Source organism: Ambystoma mexicanum, chromosome 11 (assembly GCF_040938575.1).
Source record: "Ambystoma mexicanum isolate Mex_15411 chromosome 11, UKY_AmexF1_1, whole genome shotgun sequence".
Taxonomy (NCBI): Eukaryota; Metazoa; Chordata; class Amphibia; order Caudata; family Ambystomatidae; genus Ambystoma; species Ambystoma mexicanum.
Genome location: NC_090934.1, coordinates 204,762,012 through 204,781,429, shown reverse-complemented (window position 1 = coordinate 204,781,429; position 19,418 = coordinate 204,762,012). Strand labels below are relative to the sequence as shown.

The 19,418-nt window shown below is 46.9% G+C and overlaps 1 protein-coding gene across 3 annotated transcripts in view; it reads left to right on the top strand.

Annotated features, from left to right (window-relative positions):
- The first annotated feature begins 5,960 nt into the window (after positions 1-5,960).
- The window catches only part of CRYBG2 (crystallin beta-gamma domain containing 2), a 723,752-nt gene continuing 710,294 nt past the window's right edge, over positions 5,961-19,418 (top strand). The window contains exon 1 of one of the 3 annotated variants that reach the window (XM_069622851.1): positions 5,961-6,515. In XM_069622851.1, coding sequence (XP_069478952.1) covers positions 6,277-6,515 — 239 coding nt within the window. In that variant the 5' untranslated portion in view covers positions 5,961-6,276. The remainder of the gene's footprint in view (positions 6,516-19,418) is intronic. The other 2 variants (XM_069622850.1, XM_069622849.1) reach the window with 2 other exon arrangements.

Below are 19,418 nucleotides of genomic sequence, written 5' to 3'. Positions count from 1 at the left end.
GGCGCCAGGACTGTGGCCCGATATGAGCCTGGCGCCAAAGGCGCCAGGACTGAGTCCAAAGAGCCCCTACTTGAGGCTGTTGTGACTTCCCTTGAAGACATGATGTCTGCCTCTGGGGTAGCTGGGTCTTGTCTGGCACCTTGGAGGTAGGCATCATGACTTCCTCCTTGACCTATCCGCTGCTTTCGACACAATCAATCACTCAATCCTTCATGACCGCCTAGACTAGCTAGGAATTTGTGGAACCGCCCTCAAATGGATAGCATCATTCCTCAAAAATAGCAATCAAATAAACCTACTCTCAAGCTATTCCTCCCAAGCCCGACCAGTCGACACCGGAGTTCCACAAGGAGCATGCCTATCAGCCCTCCTGTTGAATCTCTACATGGCCACCCTCCCACGAATAATTCGCATGCACAACATCCTGTGCTACAACTACGCCGATGACACTCAACTCATTCTGAAACTCCTGAACTCAAAACCCAACTGCCGACCTGACCTCGCTTCCTGCCTCCTCGACATAGAGCTCTGGATGACCATTAACCACCTCTTGCTAAACCCCTCCAAAACTGAAATCATGGTATGTGGCAACACAGAACTCCTTCCACACCCACTACCCTGGCCATCTGCCATGGGCAACTCACCAACCCCCTCTAAATCAGTAAAAAACCTTGGATGCGTCCTAGATTCGGACCTAACACTCTCGCGCCAAGTCAACAATGTCTCAAAGTCCTTCCACTACCACCTTAAAACTCTTAAGTGCATTTTTCCGTACCTCTCCTTTCCAAACAGCCTCTCTGTTGTCCAATCAATTGTTATATCAAGAATGGACTACGCTAACCCCCTATACCTCGGAGTCCACGCATACCAGCTGACTAAACTACAAAGAGCACAAAACGCTGCAGCCAAACTGCTTCTAGCGCTCGGCCCGAGAGACCACATTTCCCCAGCCCTCAAAACTCTGCACTGGCTTCCGGTCGCCCGACGGGTGACTTTCAAAACCTTATGCATTTCTCACCGAGCACTGCAGAAATCCGGACCACAATATCTTCAAGACAAACTAAAACCCTATCACCCTGCACGTACTCTAAGATCTAGATCAGCAGGCCTCCTAGTCATACCAAAAACAAACTCAGTCAGGCTAGGCGGATCATCATTCTCAGCCTTGGCCCCCACGCTGTGGAACGCACTCCCGCCCCTCATCCGACTCACGGCATACCTTATGTCCTTCTGCAAATTGTTGAAAACATGGCTTTTCCCCTAAAAACCGACCCCGAACTCAATCTAACTCAAACTGGATAACAGCATCTCAAAAACATTGCCAAAATACTTGTTCATAAATATCAATGCAGTATCATGATTCAGAGCAAGAAAGCGTAAACCAATAACCTCTACCGATTAGCTAAAAAACGACAAACAAAATAGATTGAATAAAAAACAATCATACCTGTGAAGTAAATACGAAGGATTAGTTGTATGAAGACAGTAAAACTGAAAACACTATGTCCTTACGCAAATTGCTGAGAACTTGGCTTTTCCTCTAAAACCGACCCCAAACTCAATCTAACTCAAACTGGATAACAGCATGTCTAAAACGTTGCCAAAATACTTGATCATAAATATCAATGCAGTACCATGATTCCGAACAAGAAAGCGCAAACCAATAACCTCTACCGATTAGCTAAAAAGAACAAAAAAAATAGATTGAGTAAAAACGAGCATATCTGTGAAGTAAATACGAAGGATTAGTTGTATGAAGAAAGCAATGTGGCTGAACTTAAAGAAATAGACAAATAAATGTAATGGACAAAATGATCAATGTGAACGTGAAGACTAAAGTGGATAACAACTTGTCAACTATCCCAAACGACTAGATATTCAATTAACATTAAAACAAATAGCAATACAACATCATAAACCAAGTGAGAAATCAAAACGAATTACCCCTAATGTAATCTAAAAAGGGCTCACAGAATGTAATGAATAAACCAGATCAAAGCAATGAAACGGTAAAAAAAAAATTAAAAAAATGCGCAGAGCGGATGAGTGTGCAGAGCGGATTAGTGTGCAGAGCGGATGAGTGTGCAGTGCGGATGAGTGAGCAGAGCGGATGAGTGTGCAGAGCAGATGAGTGTGTAGTGCGGATGAGTGTGCAGAGCGGATGAGTGTGCAGAGCAGATGAGTGTGCAGTGCGGATGAGCGCGTAGAACGGTTGAGCGCGTAAAGTGTATGTGTGTCTAGTGCAGATGTGTGCCAGAGCAAATGGGTGCCTAGAGTAAATGGATGAGTAGAGCCGATGAGTGCGTAGATCGAATGAATGCGTAGAGGTGATGAGTTGCGTAGAGGTGATGAGTTGCGTAGCGGTGATGAGCTGCGTAGAGGTGATGAGTGGGTAAGAGAGGGTGAATTCGTGTAGCGGATAATTCCCTAGAATCGGATGAGTGCGGAAAGCAGATGAAGTGCGTAGAGCGGATGAATGCGTAGAGCGGATGAGCGCGTAAAACGGATGATTGCATAGAGCGGATGATTGTGTAGGACAGATGAGTGCGTAGGGTGGATGAGTCCCTGGAATGGATGAGTCCGGAGAGCGGACGAATCCGGAGAGCGAACGAGTGCACAGAGCGGATTAGTGCGTAGAGCGGATGAGTGCGTAGATCGGATGGGTGCATAGAGGTGATGAGTGCGTAGAGGTGATGAGTGCATTTAGTGGGTTATTGCGCAATAGCGGGTAAATGCGTATAGCAGATGAGTCCCTAGAATCGGATGAGTGCGGAGAGCAGATGAAGTGCATAGAGCGGATGAATGCATAGAGTGGATGAATGCCTAGAGCGGATGAGTGCCTAGAGCGGATGAGTGCCTAGAGTGGATGAGTGCGTAGAGGTGATGAGTGCGTAGAGGTGATGAGTGCGTAGAGGCGATGAGTGCATAGAGGTGATGAGTGCGTAGAGCGGATGAGCCCTTAGAATCGGATGAGTGCGGAGTGCAGATGAAGTGCGTAGAGCGGATGAAGTACGTAGAGCGGATGAGTGCGTAAAACGGATCATTGTGTAGAACAGATGAGTCCATAAAACGGAGGAGTGCATAGAGTGGACGAGTGCGTAGAGCGGACGAGTCTGGAGAGCGGGTGAGTGCGTAGAGCAGACGAGTACGTAGAGCGGATGAGAGCCTAGAGCAGACGAGAGCCTAGAGCGGACGAGAGCCTAGATCGGATGAGCGCCAAGAGCAGATGAGCGCGTAGAGCGGATGAGCGCATAGAGCGGATGATTGCGTAGAGCGGGTGAGTGCATAGAGTGGATGAGTGTGTAGAGCGGATGAGTGCGTAGAGTGGATGAGTGGGTAAAACGGTTGATTGCATAGAACAGATAAATGCATAGAGCAAGTGGATGAGTGCCTAGAGGGGATGAGCGCCTAGAGGGGGTGAGTGCCTAGAGGGGGTGAGTGCCTAGAAGGGGTGAGTGCCTAGAGGGGGTGAGTGCCTAGAGGGGGTGAATGCCTAGATGGGGGTGAGTGCCTAGAGGGGATGAGTGCCTAGAGTGAGTGAGTGCCTAGAGGGGATGAGTGTGCAGAATGGATGAATGCATTGAGCGGACGAGTGTGTTGAGCGGACAAGTGCCTAGAGGGGACGAGAGCCTAGAACGGATGAGTGCCTATAGCGGATGAGTGCCTATAGCGGATGAGTGCCTAGAGCGGATGAGTGCCTAGAGCGGATGTGTACGTTGAACGGATGAGTGCGTAGAGCAGATGAGTGCCTAGAGCGGATGAGTGTGTAGAGCGGATGCGTACGTTAAAGGGATGAGTCTCCAGAACGGACGAGTGTGTAGAGCGGATGTGTTCGTTAAATGGATGAGTGTGCAGAACGGATGAGTGCGTAGAGCGGGGGTGTACGTTAAATGGATGAGTGTGCAGAACGGATGAGTGCGTAGAGCGGATGAGTGCATAGAGCGGATGAGTGCATGGAGCAGATGATTGCGTAGAGCAGATGAGTGCCTAGTGTGAATGAGCACGCAGAGCGGATGAATGCGTAGTACCGTCAAGTACGTAGAGCGGATGAATAAATAAAACGCATGAGTAAATAGAGCGCATGAGTAAACAGAGCGGGTCAGTGCGTAGAGCGGGTCAGTGCGTAGAGCGGGTCAGTGCGTATAGAGCAGATGTGTGCGTAGAGCGGGTGTATGCGTAAAGCGGATGAGTGCGTAGAGCGGATGAGTGTGTAGATCGAATGAGTGCATAGAGCAGATGTGTGCGTAGAGCAGATGTGTGTGCAGAGCGGATGAGTGCGTAGAGCGGATGAATGGGTAGAGCGGATGAGAGTGTAGAGCCGACGATTATATAGAGCGGATGAGTAGGTAGAACGGATGAGTGTGTAGTCCTGATGAGCGCGTAGTGCGGATGGCTGATACGAATGGCTTTGAGCGCCTGAAACGGTCGTAAATGGGTAGAACAGTCTGAGTACATGGAACGGAGGGCGTACATGGAACCTTTGGAGCGAGCTCGACCGCGAGCACCTAAGAGAAACCACCTTATTCACATCTCAATGCTTACTCTCTTCCTTACACCACCACTCATCTAGAACACAGCGATACTATGACACCATTCGGTATAGCTGTTCGCATACCATCATTCTGCCTCATACTTCCCATCGCCCTTTCTAAACACTGCTGGTTTTACACCTTCCAGGCTAGGCGTTCTCCTCAGGCCTAACACAGCCAGTACCGATCTGGATAACAACCTGCCAGAACTAACATATACCATTGATCTCTCAAGCACCACACCTACCGCTAAAAAGCAGCTATCACACGAATACCACACCAGCTGCACACATATCTGGTACTCACACGTGCCTTTTGACTCCTTCTACCTCTCTCTACTGACTTGAACTTCGGTTCCCGAGGGCGTTCAACCTACCAGCGCCTTGAGACCATACCAATGGTACATAAGGCGCTATATAAATGCAAAATAACATAACATAACATAACATTTGCAACGGTGGGCCACTTTTTCATCGGTGCCCGAGACTTGTATGCCCCAGTCCGGCCCTGCAGTAGACTCACTCTGAAAGAGGTAGACTGAAGCATTCAGCAGCACAATGTTACTAGAAAATACTCCAGAATAAACGACTGGTTTCCGACCACCCTTCACGCTCTTGCACCAGCACTAAGCTGCACACTGTAAAGTAGCATTGAACTCGGGACACATCCACAGACTACATGTCCCATAATGCCCAGGGTTCATATTAGAGAACCCGCAACCCGACCAACCTGTCTGGAAGGGTTAGCCCTGTTGCCTAGAGGGTAATCTCTCTCTCTCGCCTGCTGACATGAGGCAACGCGTTGCACAGGTGGACTGGTTTGAAGTGCCTAGCATCAGCAGCTCGGCTACCTGGTTTAGTCTTTGGGGAGGAGACACAGTCCCCTCCAACCACCCCCTCCCTACCCCTGCTCTCCCTCTTTACACGTAAATAAAGGAACACAATACACATTAAATAACATGCTTTTATTACTCTGGTGTCTGGGTCTTTATTTCTAGGTGTTCCCATAGGGGACAAGCATGTTGCCCCTACTAGCCGTGCCCCTGGGGGCCATGGGCTACATAGAGTAGACTCAGGGTTACTGCAGCACCTGCGCAGTCAGCCTTGCCGAGTCTGTCACAGGCCTGTATTAGAAGGACTGCTATTTCCCCAAAAGCGGTTTCACCTCTATTTTGTGTGGATTCTTGATCAGCACACATTCTGTTTCCCAGAGCAGTATTCTGTACCTGTCGCCACTGCACGATTCCCCTTGCACGACACAGTGTGGTCAGGTGAGAGGCACTTGTTTGTTTTTGAAGAGGGGAGAGCCCAGTGCCGATTCCTCCCCCATCGCCCTCCTTCCCGGAACGGATTAACCGTGCCTTGTCGGCCGGCCTTCACCGCCCTACCCTGCCTGCAGCACACCTGTTTGGACGCCTCGCCTACCAGCTGACTGCCACCAGCCCCTGACTAGGAGTCCAAGGCCCAAGGCGACAGGCAGGAATTTCAAAAAGGTGCCCCAGTGGAGCAGGCTTGACGTGCCAGCGCTAGTTAACGAGAACTGGGTAGCTGCGGGCCTTTCAGCCAACTGGGGGAACACGTCGAGCATACTGGAGTACCCCGACCTTGTCCTGGAATCTTGTCCAGGTATTTTGCTGCAGGCTACTGGGGCCGAGGGCTGTGAGGATTGGCTGAGGTCGGAGAGGAGGGATATAGGAATCGGCCCAACCCTCAGGCCCGGGGGACCCCGTGGGTCTCTGCACCGCCCCATGTCCAAACAGGATGGGGAGAAGTCAGGATGGCCGGGCGACCACCCTAAGAAAGGGGCTGTCGCCAGGCGCCTTCTGCGCCTCTTTTCCAGGAGCGAGGGCAGCTTAAAGGACATGGAGGTGAAGGGCAAGGACCGAGGGGCACCAGCCGTGACAGGGGTCGATGACCATGCTGGTGGCAGGAGGAAGAGCGGCCGGAAAGAAAAGAGGAGCAAAGAGCGAGGAGGAAGCACAGACAGGTACCCGCGGGGGGTGGGAGAGGCTGACAGCGAGGCGAAGTGTTTGCAGCAGAGCACAGGCGTGTGTGAGGCGCTTCTGGCAAGTGGCTCTTGCCGTAATGACACCTTCCTTGTGTGCTGTCTTGTTGTTACGCTTTACAATACACCGCTCTGTGGAACTTGTAGTGTGTTGTACTTTAAAGTACATGTGACGTCCCAATATTCAATTGTTGTTGGCTGTACTGTACGCTGCATAACTGGCACACCGGGTATGGGCTAATCTGAAGCTTTGCTGAGCGGGGCAAGAGAAATAGGAGCAACCGAGTGCACAGTGTAAAAAGACAGGCGACCGGGGTACTGCCTGTGTGTGTGTGTGTGATCAAGCAAGGAAGAAGTGTGTGTGTGTGTGAAGGGAAGGACATAGGGCGCCCGGGTCAAAGTTGCAAGTGATAGGGCAGTGTGTTTGCAAGGGTGGCATACGGAGTGAGAAAGTGCTAACACGAAACACTGTAACCGGGCGAAAGAAGGTTCACTGTGCGCAAGGAGGCAATGGAAGTGCCAGTTCTGTAAATGGCAAAAAGCGCAGGTGTTCGGGTAATCGAGGCTTTAAGTGAGCTGGGGCTCAGGACCGGTCAGATCAAAACATTACTAGATTGACGGGGCCCAGCCCTGTTCTATGAAACTCACCCCCTCTCTCCGCTCAGTCACGCAGTTCTCTATTCGCCCCACGTTCTATGTTTGTCTTGCTCTCTGTGGCTCGCTATCTTTTCTTATCACTTCCCACTTGCCTCTGCTCCAATCATATGTTCACCCTCTCGTTTTCTCTACTCGTCCCCCTTTCCATGTGTGTCTTGCTCTCTGTGGCTCACTAGCTTTTCTGATCACTTTCTATGTGTCTCTCTTCCCACTTGCCCCTGCTCCAATCATATGTTCACCCTCTCTTGTTCTCTGCAAGTTCCCCTTTTCTGAGCTTGGTGCTTCGGCCTGTGGCACATTGAAATATTACAATGAGAGGTTACAACCAAAAGCTCAGTATAATAGTGTACTTTTAAGCCATTTACTTGGAATTTGATTCTTTCGGCCAAATGCAGTAATCTGTCAAAGACCCCCATCAATCATAGACCGATTTTGCCCTGTTTCGGCGCCACTATTGTTATGTATAAATTTTGGCAGGCTTTGAAGGAAACGAGGTTCAGAAAAACTGCTAATACTATATGAATGTTTAAGATCTATGGAAAAACTAGGGTGCTTAATGATAAAAGTCACTGATACGTCCTCACACTCCCCATTGAAACAGAGTGGCTGTATAATTAAAACTGAGCTTCAAACCTGATCACCCTAAGCAGTTTCTCTGCAGACTTTTAGATGTGTAACTTTGCCTCCAAACCTGAGCATCCAAAAGTAGCCCACTCTTTCCTATGAAGGGGGTCTTTGTCTTCCCTCTGCTAGTTGCATGGCGAGGACTGCTCTTCCTAACACAGCCCTCCCATGCAATGTTGAATTCACGTGCATTTCTAGGGTAGCTACCATCTTGTAGAAGTCGCTAACAGCTGGCGGATATTATAGGAAATAATGCATATCAGATGCTGGCAGGTATGCATTCATTTCTGGTGGATGGACTGGTGGCATGCCATTGTCTTCCTGGTACAGCACCTGAGCCAGTCAAAACTTGACAATCTCCTGGAGTGGCACATGCGGGCAAAAGCCATGTGCAAATCTTTCACATATAATGTGTGTTCTTCATGGACTGCTCTGGGGGGTTGGCAAATGACCCTCTGACCCGGCCCATTGTTAGGGAGGATTTGTTTCGCAGGGCTCCCAATTCTTGCAGATAAGGCACAGCTAGATTCCATGATTTCCCAGGAACTACTACTTTCTTCACCTGATGGAATCAGGATTTGCGATTCAAGCACTCGGCCACATATCTTCCCGCCTGTAGGTTTTATAAGTATTTGTTAAGGTTTGGGTTTGAAAACATGAAATAATAGTTTATAGCAGTGCATTTTAAAGTACACGTTACACAAGGCAATAAACAGACAACATATGAATCATTTTAGAAGCATGTTTGGCAAAAATAGGTTTCAGTGCACACAGGAGGATGATAATAGAGGTGTGTGTAGGTCACATTTGGCAATTGGATATATCACTGTTGTCACACAGTGAGTGGCTGAGGATATGCTGATTCAATCTTCTAATGCACTCATTGAGTGTCAGTGCCATGATACATGCATGTCGTACAGTCAGTGATTGGTGATAAATGTATACACACTTATGTGGGGATAGATTGATAAACAGCGTATCACCGGCACGGAACATCCTCATGCGGCATTATTGATCCGCAGGACTGCAGTAGGCTACCCTCCTGGCATGATTGAGCAGTGCCACTGGAACGCCTCGCTGCATGTTTGAAGGGCTACTGGGGATGGGAGCCTCTTGGAATGCGTGGGAAGTGCCGCTGGCCCCGAACAGCCTCTGGGAAATATTGATCTGCTCCACGAGCATTGGCACGCCCCTTTGCATGCCTGAGTGGTGGTGCCATTGTCATTGATTAGGCCATTGTTATTATTGAACAGTGCCATTGGCACGGTGCAGTTTCCTGCCATGATTGTCCAGACCCACTGGCATTGGCCATCCCATGGCATAGTTGGAGCCAGGATGCCACTGGCAATCTCCTGCAAACGACTGAGCATTGCCACCATCACTGGGCAGCTCTCTGGCCCGATTGTTCAGCGCTGCCAGGCAGCGTGAGCCAGCCTTTCACCATCTTTTAGCAGTGATAGATACACTGGGCAGCACCATGGCATGATTGATTGGGACACATGCATATCATCCAGAGGAAGCATAATACATGTATGTAATGCTTTCCTGCAAAAGAGTGGTGCACTTCAGTTGAGGAATGGCAGACGTGTGCGCCAAAAGTGTACAACAAACACAGACGAAGGGGAAGGGCATCACAATGGAAAAGGCAGCTTGTAGCATTGCGCCAGTTGCATGTAATTGGGAATGATAGGTTATAGGAATGCCTCTGCCTTTTAAAACTACATGATGGGAGTAGAACGGCGGCAAAAGGTACGCGCCCTACAATTCAATTCAAGTACACGATGAAAAGGCATTGATGTTTTGAAAGCTCCATTCGTTTGCATTGGTTTCAAGATGTAGGTGGTTGATCAGCACCATGGCCAATGGCAGCGCTCTCGTAAAATTGGCCTGTGCCAGCCTCACTGGACAGCTCCCTGCCATGAATGAACCATGTTGCACAGCATCCCTGTAGACTATTTGAGCAGCGCTCTGTAACTGAGTATTCACCTGACATAATCACTGCAAATGGGACGTCCACAGCTCCACTGGCTTCCTTGAGAAGCCAGGGAACTCCTGGTTCAGTTTAGCAGCCCTCTGCTAATGATGGCAGCAGCCTAAGCATTTGCACAGCACCCATGTGTCTAATGGCAGCACACTGCCATATGATGGCAGCAGCCTAACTATTGGCAGGACACTGCCATATGATGGCAGCAGTCTAAGCATTTGCACAGCACCCATGTGTCTACCGGCCGCACAGCACCCCGTGATGGCAACACCCTAATCATTTGCACAGCACCCATGTGTCTACTGGCAGCACAGCACCCATGTGTCTATTGGCAGCACACTGCCGTATAATGGCAGCAGCCTAAGCATTTGCACAGCACCCAGCAACCATGTCTCTAATGGCAGCACACTGCCGTATGATGGCATCAGCCTACGTATTTGCACAGCACCCATGTGCATATTGGAGGCACACTGCCATATGATGGCAACAGCCTAAGCATTTGCACAGCACCCATGTGTCTACTGGCAGCACACTGCCATGTCATGGCAGCAGCAGCCTAAGCATTTGCACAGCACCCATGTGTCTACTGGCAGCACAGCACCCATGTGTCTATTGGCAGCACACTTCAGTATAATGGCAGCAGCCTAAGCATTTGCACAGCACCCAGCAACCATGTCTCTAATGGCAGCACACTGCCGTATGATGGCAACAGCCTAAGCATTTGCACAACACCCATGTGCCTATTGGAAGCACACTGCCATATGATGGCAACAGCATAAGCATTTGCACAGCACCCATGTGTCTATTGGAAGCACACTGCCATATGATGGCAGCAGCCTAAGCATTTGCACAGCACCCAGCACCCATGTCTCTAAAGGCAGCACACTGCCGTATGATAGCACATGTCTATTGGCAGCACACTGACATATGATGGCAGCAGCCTGAGCATTTGCACAGCACCCAGCACCCATGTCTCTAATGGCAGCACACTGACGTATGATGGCACATGTCTATTGGCAGCACACTGACATATGATGGCAGCAGTCTAAGCATTTGCACAGCACCCAGCACCCATGTCTCTAATTGCAGCACACTGCCGTATGATGGCACATGTCTATTGGCAGCACACTGACATATGATGGCAGCAGCCTAAGCATTTGAACTACTCATCATTGGCAACCACTCCAGGCTAAACAATCTACCCCAGTTCTACAAATCCTTCACTGTTGACTGCAACATGATCACGGTTGCCAATGAGGTAAAAATCTTAGGAGTTTACCTGGACCCATCACTTTCCCTAACCAAGCAAGCCAACACTAATGCCTCAGCAGCAGCCTACACCACCAAACTGATCACTACCAGCAGACCATTCTTAACCACCGACAACTGCGTCACCCTCGCTAGAGCCCTCATCTTATCGAGAATTGACTACTGCAATTTCCTCTTTGTGGGATACAATGCCCGTAACATCAACAAGCTACAAATAGTTCATAACAATGCGATCAGAGCTGCCCTGAACATTCCAAAGAAGGAACATATCTCCCGTGCCCTACGTAATATCCACTGGCTGCTGGTTCGGGACCGCATCAAATTCAAAGCCTTCTCATTAACTCATAAATGCCTCTGCTACAGCTCCACTCCATACCTATCGAGTCAAGTAACCAAAGCCCAATCCAACAGACCTACTCGCTCAGCCTACTCCTGCCTCCTTACCATACCGAGATTTTGATGGCAAAAAAGCTAGAGGTTGTAGCTTCCCGGTTATCGCAGCCAAACTATGGAGCTCCTTGCCATTGACCCTAAGATCGGACCCCTCCCTCTGGTCCTTCCGCCAAGGAATAAAAACCTGGCTCTTTGACCAAGACTCCTAGAAGCTCTATCCACCTGCATCCAGCTAACCGTGACAACTCAACACACCTGTACTTAGACATTAGCCTTATCTAGTCTGTAATCAAGATGGTCAGTGACCCATGCCACTATGACCCATGTAAACAATGTCTGTAACCTAACCAATGTCTGTAACCTAACCAATGTCTGTAACCTGTTGCTAGTAAACAATGTAACCTATGTAACCGTTCACCACTGCTAGTAACTACTGTAACCAACTGTCGCAAGAAAAATCGCTTAATTGCCCGTGGGCTTTGTGCACTAAACAAGTGCTAAATAAATTAATAAATATAAACAATGCTCTTGGGAACTGGGAATAGGCATTCAGTATTGGATTATTTCATGGGCTCCTCTTAGAGCTGTCTCTGAAATCTATATTTTTCAGGCCAACATATTTAGAAAAATGTACTCTAAGATGGAGTATTCAGCTACAGACTCTTTAGGGAGGAAAGGTCACTTAGTTTACCCCCATGTTCGGCGATCGTTCGACCTCAAGGACTGGTGGGCTTGCATAACTGTGTTTTCTTCGGGTTTGGTGTTCCTTTAAGTGCCTCTCATGGTCAGCATAGGAGATTCGGAATTCCTGTGCGCCCTGTTCAGATTCAGGACAGCAATATGGCCTTCCTCTCGCTACTTCTCCGGTTTAGCGTAGGACCTGGGGTTCAGGGGCGTCGGAGACACATACAATCTGGGCGGGACAGGGGGCCCCTTGTGGACTTTGCTACAGACACAAACCTTCCCCATAAGCCAGTCCGCCCCTCCATAGTTGACGTGATTGAGCTCCATTTAGAATGTCTCTTTTGTTTTTACTGTGTTTTTATGTGCTGTGTTTGTTGTTTTGTAAGGGCGCTGCATGCATACATGGATGCTTGGGAGCTTTCCATCCATCTCAGCTGGTTGGAAGGTGGTGGATACTGCAGGTAGACATATTCATTTAAGGGGTACCTCCTATCAGACTCTCCAGGACAGGGGTGCTCTTGAGAGTTTAAGGTCACCTGTGCTCTGTGTTTTTATGTAGTCATTTTCCAATTAAATCTCGGGCATAATTTTTGATTTCAGGATGTACATCCTCTGCCTGTACAATATGCTGTGGCATTGGTATGAAATATTCTGTCTGTGGTACTCAGCAGATGTACTGCAGCATTGGTGGACAATAATCTGTGGCACACTGATGGACCTATATGACGATGCAGGACATTTCATGCGGATTGTGGGGAACAGGCTGCTAAGCAATTTCATGCACGTGGCATTTCATGTGCTACATTTTGGTGGCATTTCATGACAATTTTTTTAATGCGCTCTACCGAATGTTTTATGAACACATAAGTACATTCACTTGCCTTATCAACACTGCGGTGAGCCAAGCACGCACGAGATAAGAGCATGTCATATAGAATGTGACAGTGCCTGTGACGGAGGAGATGAGGCGATTCAAACACCAACGCCTGTATTAGCAGTCGGTGGAGCCTGATATAGATACTTATAACTATCGAATATAATAAATATATATATCCCCATAAATCCCACCGTGTCTATATTTGATTACATACCGTGACACTACAAGTGGCGACGAGGATTCGGGCTCCACCGCCTCCTGAGGACCCGCGTGTCCATGATAGCTGTTGCTGCAATCAACTTCCCCAGAGGCTGCTCCGCTTTTCCCCTCCGAGCGTTGAGCGGCCACATTGTTTAATCCTCGGTATCGGAGGAGCGACTCGTTTCTACAGAGGCCGCTCCGCTTTCCTTAGCGTTGCAGCGGCTAAAGCAAGTAAGTCTCCGCCGCATTATGTTTTCCGGATTGTAGCTCTGCCTCATAAAGGCCAGCCTATCCCAACTGCTAAAAATAACCGTAATACACGGTATAGAGGAGCACTAGGGGAAGTCTGAAAATACATTATGGAGAGCTTGGTATAGAGGAGCACTGAAGGGGAATACATGCTTGAAGTCAGCAATAATAGTTTGGGCACATACATTTTACAACAAATCAGAAGGAGGGCACCTCTCATAAAGTGTCTATTCAATGTTTCAAGGCACACAACATAATAAAAGTGAGAATTATTGTCACATGGACTTGTGCTGCTGCAGTGAAAAACCACAACACAGCTGAACTGCATTGTCTAATAAACATTAAATCTTACGCATATAGTCTGCCATGGCATTCAGTGGTGTTCCACCCCCCATGGTTTTCCTGTCAGAGGTGGGAGAACCGTCAATTCCATGGAAGAGGTGGATTAAAGCCTTCGAACACTATTCAGGGGTGGTGTGTGGCCAAAACTGCAGCGTGGAAAAAAGGAAGTCACTTTTGTTGCACTGCCTTGGGCCAGCTGGACAAGAAAAATTTGAAGACTTGCCTGAACTATTGCCTGAAGATAGTGCAGATTTGAATGAATATGAGTGCTCAGTGAAAAAGATGAGCAAACATTATGAAACAAAATTGATCACTATCCTTGAACGTTACAAGTTTGGGAAAAGAATTCAAGAAGAAGGTGAAAGTGTTGAACAGTACATAACCATCTTGAGGAAATTGGCCAGGACCTGCAAATTCAATGCTCAATTAGATGAGAGATTATGCGATCAGTTTATGCTGGAATGCAGGAGCAGCAAGGTAAGAGAAAAGCTGTGGGCTGAAGATGATCCACCCCTCGATACAGTTTTAAGAATAGCCAAAGAAGTTGAACATACTGAGAAATGTGTTCAAGAACTAGAGAACAGAATACAGTCTGTTGAAGTCAAACATGATGCCCCAAAGAGCAATTGCACTATGAACATTAACAAGAATAATGAATCAATAGCCCAAGTGATGGATGTAACCAGTGGAAAGAACAAGTGGGACAAAACTCGAAAACCATCGTGGAATGAGGATAGAAGAAGCAAAGGAGTACCCAAGATACATGCGAGAAGGAGGAGTCCTCCTCCACGAAGACAAAGGAGCAGTCCAAGAAGGAGGAATACTGGAAAATGCTTTAGATGTGATGGTACGGATCATTGGGTGGACAATCCTGAATGCCCAGCGCTGAAGATCATATGCGGAAAATGCAAAGGCAAGGGCCATTATGCTAGATGTTGTAGAGCACAAAATACCTCCATGAATTGGATCGGCGATGATAATGGCAGTAATGATGAAGATGATGAGTGCGTATTTGTTATAATTGATGAAGAACATGAGGAGGAAATGGAAAGTCCTAAGGCTATGGTGTGTATAGATGGAGTGAATATGCACATGATGATTGACTCTGGTGCCAAATACACTTTGATACCGCAAGATATGTGGGATAAAAGGAGACACGAGTATTTACATGAAGCAGACATAAGGGCGAGAGCCTATGGTGGAATTAAAATTGATATTATCGGATGGTTTTGGGGTGCACTTAAGTTTAAAGATAGGAAGGCTAATGGGAAAATCTACATTACAAGAACAGGTAGAATTCCCTTATTAAGCTGGACTCATCAAAGTAAACTCAAAGTGAAGTTGGATGCCGGTGCTGATGAATCGGTGATGAACATTGACAATGAAAAGTCAGGAAAACACATGAGAATAAATGAGACAAAGAATAATGAAGAGGTGATGAGAAGTGTTTTCAAGAATGAGATTGGATGTTTGAAGGGTTACTCACATAAAATCAGGATGAAACCTGATTGTGTTCCAGTAGCACAGAGGCTTGGCAACATTCCCCTATCTATGAGAGAGGAAGTAAAAAAAGAAATAAAGAGCCTAGAAGAACATGGTATCACAGAAAGTATTGATGCCAGTGAATGGGTATCTCCATTAGGTGTCCTGAGGAAGAAATCTGGGAAATTGAGGATATGTGTTGACATGCGGGAGCTGAATAAATGTGTAATTCCTGACAGACACCCACTCCCTAACATCCAAGAAATAGTTTCCACCATTGGTCCATCGAAGCATTTCTCCACTCTTGATTTGACCTCAGCATACCATCAAGTAAAATTACATAAAGAATCTAGGTTCATGACAGCATTTATCACACCAGATGGATTATATCAATATAAGAGGTTACCGTTTGGGCTCATATCGGCTGCATCTGTCTTTCAGAAGATCATGCATACATTGTTTGCAGAAGACCAGGGTGTTATATGTTTCCAGGATGACATACTAGTACATGCTATTGATCAAAGAACACATGATGAGAGACTGCAATATGTGTGCAAGAAACTTTATGAAGCTGGAATGACCTTAAGTAAAGAGAAATGCAAAATTGATTGTTGCGAAATTGAATATTTAGGACATACTATATCAGCTGAAGGGGTACGGCCGAAGAAACAACTATTAGATGCTATAGAGAATATGCCAAGACCCAAATCTAAGGAGGAAGTGCGTACTTTCATTGGCATGGCCGAGTACTATTCAAAATTCATGCGTGATTTTGCCATGCACACCATTCCACTCCGAGAACTTTTGAAGAGGAAGTCATTTGCATGGGATACAGAATGTGAAGAGGAATTTGGATGGATAAAACATGAGTTGAATAAAGCACCGTCGCTGAAAAATTTCAAGAGCAGAGAGAAAACCATCATCACGACATATGCCAGCAATGTAGGTCTTGGTGCAGTTGTCACACAGGAGATTGATGGAAAGGAGAGATTGATAGCTTTTGCATCTAGACTGTTGAAAGGCGCGGAAAAAACATATGCGGCCATTGAGAAAGAAACATTGGCTATCAAATGGGCTGCAGAAAAGTTTCGAAATTTTATTTGGGGTGCAGAAGTGGAGTTCCACATGGACCACAAGCCATTGGTCCACGTCATAATGAATAAAGGTTTGGAAAATGTTTCGAATCGCATAAAAAGGTGGGTCATACTCCTGCAAGAATACAACTGTGTAGTGAAGTATGTACCAGGCACGGAAAATCGTGCTGCCGATTGTCTTTCGAGACTCACTAAAGTCTCTGAGATAGATGATGACGAGGATATGAAATCTGAAGTTGTACTTAATATTGAAGATCTATCCATATCGGAGAAGGAATGGGAAGAGGCGGAGGAATCAGACATATCATTCGGAAGATTGAGACAAATCATATTAAGTGGTAGTCCGTTGGTCAAAGCCAAGTATGAAGAAAATGGGCTGTTAGAATTTTGGAAAGTTGCAAATGAACTTAAGGTGGAGAATAATAGAATTATGAGAAGTGACAGAATCATTCCACCCGCAAGTCTGCGCCAAAGGATCATTGCGTTGGGCCACGAGGGTCACCAGGGTGTTGTGAAGACAAAGAGAAGAATACGTGATGAATTCTGGTGGCCAGGATATGATCTGCAAATCGAGAGAATTATACGTGATTGTATCCTTTGCAAAGAGAGTGATAGAGGATGTGTGAATGAGAAATACCCCATGGTAGTTACAGATCTCCCGAGTAATGTATGGGATGACCTGGGTATGGATATATTGGGTCCAATTTGCAGTGAGGGCAAACAACAATACTGCCTAGTAATCATTGATCTTTTGACTAGGTGGGTTGAAGTCATGATTAAGCCATGCATGACTGCCAAAATGGAAGTTGAATTTCTAGCAGAGGTCTGTGGAAGGGAAGGTTTACCAAAAAGTATATTAACGGACAATGGTGTCCATTTCCGTTCGAAAGAAATTCAAAAGTTTTGTGCAGAAAATTCCATTGTGCACAAAAGAAGTGCAATATACCACCCGCAGACCAATGGAGTGGTCGAGCGTTTTAACAGAGTGCTCAAAGATGCGGTGAGATGGGCCTGGGCAAATGGTGTGAGATGGGAGAAAGCTGTCAGACAAAAGATTAATGCTCATCGTTTCACAACACACTGTACTACAGGTTTGTCGCCGTTTGAAATGAGTAGGGGCCGGAAGGCCAACACTAAGTTGACACCATCCTGGATGAAAAGGATGACTGTAATAAAGAAGGATTTTGGAGATGTGTGTGAGAGCATCAGAACTATGCAATTGAAGAACAAGAAAACTCATGATAGATCCATAGGCAGAAATGTGAAAAGGTCACCATTGATGGTCGGAGGTTTGGTGAGAATCAAGCTTCCACCTGTTTTGAGAAATGGTCCGTGCAAGTGGTCAAAACCTGTCGGTGTGGTCGAAGTGTTTAAGCATGCAGTGAGGGTTGAGGATGGTAGAGTTTGGAATATGGAGAGAGTATGTGTATGGGATATGCCTAAAGTGAATGTGCCAAAACATGGTGATCATGAAAGAGTCAATGGTAATGATGGTTCTAGTGATGTGGAAGAATGTGGTAGGGATGTAGTGAATAAGAAGAACTTGCAAAGTGGTTCCTTGCCAAAGCCTAAAACTGATATATCACGCAGATCAAGCAGAGGAAGAGTCATTCGCGATCCTCGTGGATTGACAGACTTTGTGTGGGAACATTGAGCCAATGAAAGACTTTCTATACGTTGGACATTAAACTTGTAGTATCAGATAAGTTAAGAAGGGGAGATGTGTAGTATCGTACATTCACTTGCCTTATCAACACTGCGGTGAGCCAGGCACGCACGAGATAAGAGCATGTCATATAGAATGTGACGGTGCCTGTGACGGAGGAGATGAGGCGATTCAAACACCAACGCCTGTATTAGCAGTCGGTGGAGCCTGATATAAATACTTATAACTATCGAATATAATAAATATATATCCCCATAAATCCCACCGTGTCTATATTTGATTACATACCGTGACACCACATTGTTGTTTTGTAAGGGCGCTGCATGCATACATGGATGCTTGGGTGCTTTCCATCCATCTCAGCTGGTTGGAAGGTGGTGGATATTGCAGGTAGACATATTCATTTAAGGGGTACCTCCTATCAGAGTCTCCAGGACAGGGGTGCTTTTGAGAGTTTAAGGTCACCTGTGCTCTGTGTTTTTATGTAGTCATTTTCCAATTAAATCTCGGGCATAATTTTTGATTTCAGGATGTAAATCCTCTGCCTGTACAATATGCTGTGGCATTGGTATGAAATATTCTGTCTGTGGTACTCAGCAGATGTATTGCAGCATTGGTGGACAATAATCTGTGGCACACTAATGGACCTATATGACGATGCAGGACATTTCATGCGGATTGTGGGGAACAGGCTGCTAAGCAATTTCATGCACGTGGCATTTCATGTGCTACATTTTGGTGGCATTTCATGGCAATTTTTTTAATGCGCTCTACCAAATGTTTTATGAACACATAAGTTTGCTCCTTTCCTTTTTAGCTTTGGTCAGTTGGTGGCCAGCTGCTGCCACTGCATGCCAAGAGTGGCTGAGCGGATCACCTGGTTTAATCACTACATATGTGCTATTCTCAAAGTAGTGCCTAAAATGTGCCTGCCTGACGCCCTGCTCAAGTAAACAAACAGTACAAAAGATTGTCGTTGTTACATAGGTACCACCCTGCCCCTACAGTAGTAAGGGGAGACAGCATCAGGGGAATCCTCTGAGGTGGCAGTGGGGAAGGGAATGCACTGCTAAAACTGAACATGGAGCAGGGTGGAGGGAGAAAGGGGGTGTCATGATCCTCACCCATAGAGGGACATGTCATCCCCGTTCTCCCCTCACTTGTTCTCCCCTCACTTGCCATACTGATGCTCTCATAGCCCAATGAGCCCATTGCCCAAAAACATATATTTAGCAGCAGTGACACAATTGCACGGTCGCGCCTCCTCGCCTGGATTGAAATTGCAGTGCCGGCCGCCTGGCTACAGCTACTTATGAGGATTCCTTCCTTGGAGAGCTATATCTCTCTGGCTATTGGCTCTTTC